The sequence below is a fragment of the Rutidosis leptorrhynchoides genome, chromosome 4 (assembly GCF_046630445.1).
Source record: "Rutidosis leptorrhynchoides isolate AG116_Rl617_1_P2 chromosome 4, CSIRO_AGI_Rlap_v1, whole genome shotgun sequence".
NCBI classification, from domain to species: domain Eukaryota; kingdom Viridiplantae; phylum Streptophyta; class Magnoliopsida; order Asterales; family Asteraceae; genus Rutidosis; species Rutidosis leptorrhynchoides.
The window spans coordinates 505,170,510-505,181,280 of NC_092336.1; the positions used below are offsets into that span (position 1 = coordinate 505,170,510).

At 32.4% G+C, this 10,771-nt stretch overlaps 2 protein-coding genes across 3 annotated transcripts in view; one reads left to right on the forward strand and one right to left on the reverse strand.

Moving 5' to 3' along the window:
- Nucleotides 1-1,697, forward strand: part of LOC139842467 (strictosidine-O-beta-D-glucosidase-like) — a 63,835-nt gene extending 62,138 nt beyond the window's left edge. The window contains 6 exon segments of the mRNA XM_071832605.1: nucleotides 220-464; nucleotides 581-615; nucleotides 754-780; nucleotides 782-863; nucleotides 946-1,054; nucleotides 1,484-1,697. Coding sequence (XP_071688706.1) covers nucleotides 220-464; nucleotides 581-615; nucleotides 754-780; nucleotides 782-863; nucleotides 946-1,054; nucleotides 1,484-1,697 — 712 coding nt within the window.
- A 224-nt stretch (nucleotides 1,698-1,921) lies between these two features.
- On the reverse strand, nucleotides 1,922-6,622 carry LOC139844798 (cell division protein FtsY homolog, chloroplastic-like). Of its 2 annotated transcripts, XM_071835022.1 has the most exons (12): nucleotides 6,223-6,619; nucleotides 5,622-5,726; nucleotides 5,248-5,321; nucleotides 5,092-5,150; nucleotides 4,319-4,356; nucleotides 3,989-4,109; nucleotides 3,830-3,898; nucleotides 3,657-3,739; nucleotides 2,905-2,973; nucleotides 2,714-2,776; nucleotides 2,507-2,633; nucleotides 1,922-2,252 (listed from the first exon to the last, which is right to left on the reverse strand). In XM_071835022.1, exons 1-11 carry the CDS (start codon nucleotides 6,562-6,564, stop codon nucleotides 2,520-2,522), a joined length of 1,137 nt encoding a protein of 378 aa, XP_071691123.1. In that variant the 5' UTR covers nucleotides 6,565-6,619; the 3' UTR covers nucleotides 1,922-2,252; nucleotides 2,507-2,519. The 2 variants fall into 2 exon arrangements, 1 of the variants encoding a protein (XP_071691123.1); XR_011758092.1 differs by lacking the exon at nucleotides 1,922-2,252 and having other exon boundaries at nucleotides 2,561-2,633; nucleotides 3,652-3,739; nucleotides 6,223-6,622.
- Between the last annotated feature and the right edge of the window lie 4,149 nt (nucleotides 6,623-10,771).

Consider the following 10,771-nt stretch of genomic DNA (forward strand, 5'->3'; position numbering starts at 1 on the left):
CATGATAGTAAATAATGGAAAACCACTTTTGGGTTCGGGTAATCTATCACTTAATGGGTGTACACTCCGTACCTCCAAACCCATTTACAAGTGTAGATTAAAACCCAAAATTACACTAAATTTACAACAATGAAACATAGCAAACAATATACATTAGTAGTTCACTAAATGTTGAAAACTAGTACTCGTGTACTAATGTTATGATGAAACATGTTTAAGGTTTCTGGAGCCGTTAACGAAAGGTAATTGGCCGGAGAGTATGCTGACGTTCGCTCAAACTCCAACTTCTGACTATCCAAATGGTCGCGTTTTGCCTACATTTTCCTCAGATCAACTTACAAAGTTGATCAATTCATACGACTTTTTGGGAATAAACTACTACACTTCGAATTATGCCCGATTGCCTACTTCTTCTGATAAACTTTCACTTGGATATTCTACCGACTGTCATTATGTGGCATCAGGTACAAAAAACTTAGAAATTTTCATTCGCAACAATGTTTACTAGTAAAAGATAATTCATCTAAACGTATACGAAAGGTTTAAAATTCGGTAATAAGTTTTGTTTCCTTTACATTAGGTCAAGATCCTGATGGAAATAATATTGGAGAGCCGGTAAGACGATGTTATTTGCACAAAAGCATAAACAGTACTCATGTGCAAGTTCATGTTCATGTTTATGATCATATTCATGGATTTAATTGTTTATTTTATAGTTGTTAATTGATTGATTTGATATATCCATTTTTACAGTCATATGAAGGCTCGTGGATTTATCTTTTGTCCTCAACAGCTTACAGAACTCTTGGTTTACATCAAGGAAACGTATAAAGTTACTACAGAAATTTTTATCACTGAGAATGGTAAAAAAGTTATTGTCGTATATGTTTCTAATTATCTTTCAGTTTATGAATTATGACTGACATTTTGATATGTTGAATATAGGATCTTCTGATGAGAATGATGCAGGAAAAACTTATGAACAAGTGCGCAATGATACGTATCGGATGAATTACATCAAAGAGCATCTAAAAGCAATTAGAAATGCAAGAGAGTAAGTCGAAGTACATATGTTACTATAGTATCATAATGTATAATGCAAGGGTGGCAATTTGGGTCAGGTCAGTTTGGCAGGTTTGGGTTGGGGGTGGGATTACCCATTGGCAGATCAAAAGTACTCAATCAGGACTCACGCAAAGTGCTTAGGTAAAGGGGTTGGCGGGTCGATTTCAGGTCAACTAGGTCAAGGTTTTTAAATTGAGGGAGGTTATTTTCGGGTCCAATTTGATGGGTTAGTTCCAATTTGGTGGGTTTGGATTTTTTAAAGCCGGATCGAAAGTTTAAATGAGTTGACGGGTTAATACTTCCAACCCTAACTCATTTATTTTAGTGTATGAATCTGATTATATCGAGAATGTTCATCCTAGTAACATGTAATGGGTACATATTTTTGACAAGATCTTGGTCTTGTAAAACGTTGCAGGAAGCAAGTAAACGTAATGGGATACTTCGTATGGTCGTTCATGGATAGTTTCGAATGGTCTGCAGGATATAGTGTTAGATTTGGTCTAATCTATGTTGATTACTTGAAAGATCTACAAAGGTACCCAAAGAACTCGGCACTTTGGTACAAAAAGTTTCTTTATGAAGACAAAAAAAGGAGCCTCACCGAAAGCGAAAACAAAGTCAGAGCATAAATCAAAAAAGGCGAATCAACTAATTGAAATGTTTCAAAAGCTAAAGAAGGCAAGAATATGAACAATAACAACAATACCTTAATGAATAATAATATTTGGACGGGCGATTTCAGCTGTTATATTTTAACGGGGACATTGGTGTGAGTTAGAATAAAAATCCAATTTACATATAGCTTAATAAGTATGTATTTTGTGTCTGTGTAAGTGCGTGCGCGCACATGCGATAAACCAATATAAGGAAAAATGAATAGATAACAATGATAAGAAAATACCTTGTGTCCACACAGAGGGGAAACTATAGCTCAACCATCAAGCTACTTAGCTACAACTTCATTGTTACCCAACTATCTCAGTTTTTTACAGGGGCCGGAAACAATTATAGCATCACCTTTTCAAAACAATAACACTAATTGTACGAAGATTCGTGGGGCAGCTGCCCACCCTACAACCGCCCATGGTCCGCATGTTTCTAGCTTTAAATTTAAACCCTTCTGCTATTCAGCCCCTTCTCTTAAGCACTATACTCCTTTAATGAATCTTAGACAACAATAATACCTGCACTTGCAAGAACACCGTTGATTAGTAAGGGTAGACTTTGTTTGACTTTTATAATGTCAGCTAAACAACTACGAATAACTTAATGTCATTAAGGGAGGGACTAAACTGATGACAGCATTCATGTAAATCAGAAGTATTAGAACAAAAAGTCTAATGAAACGAAGTGATGAAACAATGTGATTAACATTCTAGAATCTCCTAAAACCATGTGATTAACATTGCAAATTTAAAGGGTAATGAAACAAAGTAACCTTTTGTGACGCCTTATGAGAAGATTGCATTAACAAAAGCTTCTGCCTCAAACGGCTGAAGATCTTCCACCCCTTCCCCAACACCGACAAACTTAACTGGGATTCCTAATTCATCAACTACACTAACCTGCACGCAGAACATAATGGAGTGATTTTAATACGACATTTTTTGTTAAATCCCGAAACAGAAAGAAAACATTCACATACCACGCAGCCACCTCTTGCAGAGCCATCCAGTTTAGTCAAAATGAAACCAGTTATTCCTACAACCTGCCACAATTGAATTATTGATATTCAACTTTTATTTTAGTAATTTTTATATTTTTGTATATAAAATATGAATATATGATTTCAATGTGATATGTCTTTTTGCAAAAAAATGGATTTGGAAGCTTCACCTCATTGAATTCCCTAGCTTGTGGGAGCATATTCAAACCCGTAGTACCATCCAATACGAGTAAAATTTCCTATAAGATTATGAACAATCAATTAGATCCACAAGACTTGACACAATGTTTAGGCATTTAAGCCATACAGTATTTTCATTTCATGTGCTCTCTTTACATGGTAAGCGAAGTGAACTTGTAAAATATAGATGAAACTTACAATCAAAAATATATAATAATGGTATCAATATGCAAAAAGAATAAAGATTCTCCAATACAATCGATAGTCTAATATTAAAAACTAGAAGAATTTCGTACAAAAAATAGGGCCCACCATATGAAAAAATGATATAAGAAAGAACAATAATAAGTAACTGAGAAAAGTAATATAAAGGTAACATAAAAATGCATGTTGGCATTGGTGTAACGAAAGAAATAAATTTATTTCGTTTAATCTTTTTCATGCTCTACTATTTTCCAGGTGCAAGGATCATAGTATTTCCATTGTCCCTAAAAAAAGAAATATTTTTATAATAACAATACTTGCTTATTGCTTATTTGCCTGTTGTCATCAACTCATCGTTACAAAACAACAAACTTATTAATCTTGATACTCAAAGTTCCTCTATCTTAATTCTTGATTTTAGAGAAGTTCACTTGGGCATTTCGTTTTATACAATGCACGAGATCAATTGTTCCAATGTTTATGAGACGACAGGGTAGTACATCTAATAAGAATGAGTTGGCTGGTTATAATACCGTACATTAGGAGCACCAGGAACAATTTTAGCAATTGCCTTTTTGCACAAAATCAATTCTTCCATCAAGCTATAATTAGTGTGTAGACCTGTTCACCATATAATAACAAAAGAACAGTCAGCAAGCACACATTATGACGAAAGTTGAAGTAACGATATCGACCAAAAGCATGTCTTACGTCCAGAAGTGTCACATAACACGATATCGTAACCTTGTTCTTTCCCTTTCTTAACAGCCTGTGATAAAACTACACAAAGAGAACTTCAAGATAACATGTTAGCAATAGTAGTTGTTACAAAACCAAGCTAGCAAATTACAACTCAGTTTAGTTGTCTACCTGATGATGCTTTTGCCTTCTCTTTTTCAGCTGAAACAATCTCACAACCGGTCCTTTCGGCCCAAATTTCAAGCTGGTCACTCGCAGCTGCCCTAAATGTATCACCAGCCGCCAATAGAATCTACACAAATTTCAACAGAAGTATGATGAATATAAGGTGCTATAACGGGCAAATAGACAATTCCATTAGCTGAGTAACCACAAAAATACATAACTTCATAGTACAGTGGACAGAACAAAAAAATAGTACTACGTAAGATTTGATTTTGAAGTCCGTATATCTAATAATGTATGCAGAAACATAAAAGCATCAGCAAACTATGAACTCACTGTCGCGCCTTCACTCTTCAGCCGATGAGCTAATTTCCCTGCATTTGACAATCAGAAACTGTAAGAGATGTTAATTTTCAGTTTGCAACCGAAATACCCAAATTAAGCTGAGCGTTAGAAGGAATTATATATTTTATATTTTAATAACAATATAATATTATACTACTAGTCTACTTGAAAACAGCACTCATTTTCTAGCGAAGAAATTCACACTAGTATGAAAATGTTTTTCTATCGAATTAGTGTGCTCACTTTGAATTTAGGTTTTCTAAACCAACTACCAAAGTCACAAGTCTGTTTAACCAAACTAAAACTAAACTATTAACAAGGTCACTTTCATGCTCAGGTTAAAAATAAATTCAAAACCCTATAATAGATGAACCCCAAAATCAAATTGGTGAATAGGAACCCCTCTCCATTGATATTTTTTTTACAAGATAGGCTTCTTAACTCTGTTTCTTCTAGGTGTGTGCATTATATAAGTATATAACTACTATGAAATTCACTAGCATATGCATAGGAACCATATGGACATATTGAATTATGTTGATTACTAATTCACTGTCTTTAAAATATGCAATATGTAATGCTTTGAAAAAGTCTTCTTTTTCTTTCTAACAACCTAAGCCATTCCAATTAGTTGGGTTCTACACTACTCACATACTCACATGAGTACGAAGGTAATATATTCAGCACCTATATTATAATAAACTTGTGGTAGCATAATTTTCACCAACAAAAAAAGATGTAAGAACCATTATTATCAAACATACCAAGAGATGTAGTTTTTCCACCTCCATTGACACCAACGATCATGATTACTGCAGGTTTCCTATGAACACAAACACCATGAATAACAACCCATTCATAAATCCAAACGTACAAACATACATAAGATCCTAAATCTAAAGATTATGCATTCCACAAACCTGAATCCAAGTCTAAGCTCTGTTTTAGCACCTTTTTTCGTCAAGATATCCAACACACTTTTCTTCAGAGCATCCTATATACCAACAACAATACAGAGAAATATCGTTGGACCCTAAATTCTAAAGAGTAAAAAAAATGGGACAACTTCATTTGGTTACTTTTAGTGGTTTTGTATAAAAAAAAAATCTAAGAATTTACTTGTAGCGTTTACAATAATAAAAAAAATTCACTTTGAAGTTATCTTCGGGCAAAAGATTGTTACGGTTAAACTACTCTCCGATATCACCATGAAAATCTTGAATCCACCACAATCTATCAGTCTAAAGTAGGCCAACAAAGATAACAAATACTTGTTCACATTTACATAAATTACCTTTATTTCAGTCCCTGATTTAAGCTTTCCGGCGTATATATCATCCCGCAAGCTTTCCACAATTTTTATAGTGATCTTTGGACCAAAATCCGAAACCAATAATGCCTAAATGCATAGATAAAAGAAACAATTTCATGCCACAATTTTCTAAAAGTATACAAGCAACTGATCCTCAGATTATATTCTTCTATAAACACAAAACAAATTTTCCATTTCTATGCAAGCAACCCCTACTTTTGGAGTTAGGATCATTAACCACAAAAAAATAAATAAATAAAAAAATAAAATAAAAACTAGCAAATCACCATCACCATAAAGTATCAATAAGAAGTTATATACTAGCACAAAAGTCTTACAAATCTCCTCTAATTTTCTAAATGGCAATCACTTGATTAAAGTTAGTTAGCAATTACTATTTCTTATTTACACATTTATATCAATAATCATGCAATATTCAAATCTAATCTAATTACAACAAGTTACAAATAAGTCAACGTTATTTTTTAAAACTTTGACCTGATCCTTCAATTACACAAAGATCATACACACATTTACCATCAGAATACACATACATAAAACATAGTACTGTTTACGAAACTACCTCTTCTAATTCATCGAGAACACGATCAGTATCAGATAAGTTCCAGTACAGAAGCAATTCATCAATAACCGCTAAATTATCTCTGGTTTTCGAGAATCCACCGGAGAATATTTTCTCAACATCTTTTTTCGCTTTTTCTTTAATTAACCGACCTAATTTTGTGAAGAATCCGGTTTCGGAACCTGCGGCGGAGCATTTGAATTTAGAGGAGTGAAGTACAGCGGTGGTTGGAGAGTGGACGCTGAGGAAGATCGGCGGTGAGAGGCGGTTAATAACGGTCGGAGTAGAAATGGAATCTCGTGATGTGGTGATGAATTTACGTGAAAGTGGAGAAGAAGCCATTTTTGTTAGTTTCAGCTCTGCAAAGAAATTGCATATGGATATTTTTTGGAAGATAGAGTGATAGATAGGAGGTGATGATTTGGCCTTAACGGTGACGTCAGTGACATCAATACGCAATTGAATTGAAATTTAATAATCATATATTTTAGCTAGTAAGTGAATGTTAATGATTTATTCATAAAATTACGGATTTCGACTAAAAAATTTGTGTATAAACACGTTGATGTACTTAAATTGGTCAGAAGAATAAATGACTTACATTTATTCTACCACCACATTTTTTTAATTTATACTATTTTACTTATCATAAAATCATACACTATAACATTTTATTGAGATATGTATTTCGCATACATATGTAACGTAATTAATCTCGTAAAGGGAACTCATATTTGAATAATAACTAGTGAAATGACCCGTGGAACCACGAGTTTATTTAAACGAAACAGTTTAATGATATGTTGTAGGTATTAAGTGAACGTAAATGTTAAAGTCATTTAATTTAATGATCCGTGGAACCACATAATCTGACTAAGAAACTCGTCAGCTGAACATTTCATCTAATACCTAAAATGCATATTAAATAATCCACATCCAATCATAAAAGATAATATTGGTTGTCATTTTATTTTAAAAATGTAAATTAAAATATAAATTTAGAATCGATTTCCTTCTACCTAGCTTTTATACCTTCTCGTACTCAGTTCAAAAAATTTAATTAAGATAATTCAAAATTATTTAATTTTAACAATTAAAATAATTATTAATAAGATTTAATAATAATAATTAATTAATAAGATTTAATTTTAATTCAAAATTATTTAGATTAATGACATCACCCATCATGCTTAGATTTTTTTCTTTTATTTTTTATTATTTTTAACAAATGAATAGCCTAATAATGACATCATCATTATAGTATTTAATAGAAACTATAGATAATATAATTATTATTATTATTATTATTATTATTATTATAACTAATAATAATAATAATGTTTGCTTAAATTGAGTATTTATATTTTTAATTTTTAATAATAATTACTATAAATAATAAAAGCTTTTTGATTATTAAAAAAATTAAAATACAATTATTTTATGAAGTTTGTACAATATGCTTCAAAGTTTGTACATGTGTTCATGAGGTGTTATGTAAAAGATTGTACAATTTATTTTTATGTTTGTACATATGATCACAATGGTGTTTTATCATAAGGTTGTACATAATTCTTCAAATATTATACATATGGTCATGAAAGTGTTTTATCATAAGGTTGTACATAGTGCTTCAAATATTGTACATATGATCATGAGGGTGTTTTATTAAAAGGCCACATGCAATGGTTCATGATTTTAACACAACTTTTATCCGTCACATCAGCGCCAAATCAGCACAAACACTTTAACATTCCTTTCACATTCCTTTCACTAAACCCTCACTATCATACACTTCATTTCAAACTTTAGTCAATTTAAAATTATTATTTAAATACAAATACAATAGATAAATATAAATAACATTTTATTAAATAAAATAATAACATTACATTCGTTTGTTAAAATTGGACTTCGTTTGGGTTACCGAACGAGGTACGTAAGAGTTCAGATAATAGTTAAATACCTGTGTGTTATCGGGTAACGATTTTATCACTTATTTAAGTTAGCAAATATCAAAATTCTTTTATTTTTTCCCTGACTCGTTCGTCCCCTTCTCCCTCTTTGGTTCACGACCCAAAACACACACACACATCCAAGAACCCTAGTTTTCAAATTGATGAAGATGATGATGAATTTAAGCTTTGCATTTCGAATTTTTTACAACTCTAACATCTAACAACAAGGTTTGTTTCCTTAGTTTCTTACAATAAGGTTTCGTTTTTGGTTAAGCTTTGTTTCCCTAATTTCTTACAACTCAAATCTAGCAACAAGCTTTTCAAATTGATGAAGATGATGATGAATTTAAGATGATGATGAAAAACCGTTGCAAATAAAAAACACAAAATCTGTCACAAGGGGGCCACCAGAGGACCGTTACCCTCGTTGCAGGCCCAACTGGCGGACCCGCTCACGATTTGCTGCAGACAGTGGTGAATGGGTGGTGGATCGTTACCGATGTGGGTGGCGGACCATTGCATCCGGCCTAAGGTTGTACATATTGCTTCATATATTATACATTTAAAATGTTCATATTTTATATTAATATTTTAATTAAATACAATTAATTATTTAAGGACATCATAATGAAGTACCTCCTTGCTTGCAACCCTTCTTAAAATTAAATTAAAAACTAAAAAAAGGCCTACGAACACGAACGGGAAGGATGAAAGCGAGTCGATATGCTAATTCCTTATCCGGGTCGAAATATGGCTTTCAAATTAAGTTCCGAATTAGTGGATGTTGCCAAAGGGAGTGGCGATGCCATACGCAAAAGGGAAGAGACTCATAGAATGGCAGAGGCAAATAGAGATTTTGCACATTTTCATTAATCCATGAACAGGATCTATACATCTCGATCGGAAAAGAATCAAGAGAAAAAGAAAGAATCGGAATTGATCAATATATTTCTCGAAACAAACAAAAAGGAAACGAAAGATGAAACATACGACCATTCTCAAGAACCAAAAAGACTGAGCTGAGGGGAAGCCCTATGACTCACTTTTGAAGGGCCAACCCTTTTTTATGCGTCGTTTTCCCAAAGAAGCTGTCTCCGAGGTTTGTTGCCAATTTGAATGCGCAATCTTGCACCGGGAAACTTCGCGAGTTATAAAGTATAGAGTGATCTAGTTTGCGCGGCTTTCGGGTTATGCTTACTATAATAACAACCCGTAGTCTAGTTGAAACCCTCTTTTACAATATTACAGACTAAAATGACTCGCTTTCTTTTTGAATCTAACGAATTGGAAATAGGACCACCTTTTTTTCTAGAATTGTTCAGAAGAACATATAGGAGAAAGTCGATCAACAGGCTACAGACACACACCATTTTTTGGTAACAATCTCGGACTCCAAAAAAGCAGAGATGCGGTCCAGAGAGTGGGACAGATCTACCTGGCCAAGGTGCCAATGTCAAGTGGTTATCCGAAGTGTTGGAATATGCTCTACCTACGGTACCTAACTAGTCTTTCTTTTCGGTAAGTAAGAATACATTGACCGAGGGAGGAGAACCCCCGATGGGGGTTTAAAATTTTTCTTTTTCTTTTTATTTTTTTGAAAATTGAATAGTCCTTATTTATGACATCATCATTATAGATATCATTAATCATTATAGAGATTTATTAGATATTATAGATTTTTATTTATCTCAAAATTATTGTCCTTTTTAAATAACTATTAAATATTATTAAAGTTTCAATTATGTGGCTTTTAATTTTAGAAATATATCAATTAATTTGTTAATTAAACAATTTATCACTATATCTTAAATTCAACAAAAAGTCAAAAAATACTATTTTTTAGACGAGTGGAGTAATTTTACTTTTTTAACGAGAAATTAATTAAAAGAGGATTTTTTAAAAGATCCAAATTACAAGAAACATAATCTTGATTATGTTATAAGGTTTGTAAAAATAAATATAAAAGACATATTATTTATTATCTCTATTTATTTTATTACTAGCTTGAGACCCTCAAGATGGAACTTGACTTCGGGTGTCTTTGGCTTTACGAGAGAAAGCTCGTCCTAGAAAAAAGTCTTTTCCTTTTCTTCTATACGGAATTTCCAAAAAAATAGCCTTCGAGTTGTGGCTTCTTGTTCATCTTTCACTATCATTTATGTTTTAGGTATTTGAAGAATCTTCCACCTGTTTATCTCTCCAACGAATGAAATTGGCTTGAGAGGTTTCACCAAAAAAATTATAAATATAATATATTATTTATTATTTATGAAGATGGATTCAATTAGGAATAATTCGACATGCTTGTGACCTAACCGTAGAGAAGCCAATTCTAATATAAATATTGGAAGGCGCATTTCGTTTTAGACATCATAAAATGATTGATGCGAGTGTAGGCAGGTTATTGAAATTGAATTGTAATTTGGTAGGAGATTGACGAACGGTAAAACATAACAAATATTTCAAATTTCTTTCATGCTGATGAAAGGGTTAATAAACCCTAATTTGTCATTCAAATAATGACAAACGGTAAAAAAGAAAATTCACCACAAACCCTAATATTGCAATAGCTAAACAATTAGAAGCAAGAATGT

What these genes read in the sequence shown, in the direction of transcription:
- LOC139844798 (XM_071835022.1), bottom strand. Translation starts at nt 6,564, where the DNA reads ATGGCTTCTTCTCCACTTTCACGTAAATTCATCACCACATCACGAGAT. An exon ending in GAAGGCAAAAGCATCATCAG is followed by an intron (nt 3,899 to 3,988) that starts GTAGACAACTAA and finishes CTCTTTGTGTAG; the next exon opens with TTTTATCACAGGCTGTTAAG. An exon ending in CTGCAAGAGGTGGCTGCGTG is followed by an intron (nt 2,634 to 2,713) that starts GTATGTGAATGT and finishes TTCTGCGTGCAG; the next exon opens with GTTAGTGTAGTTGATGAATT.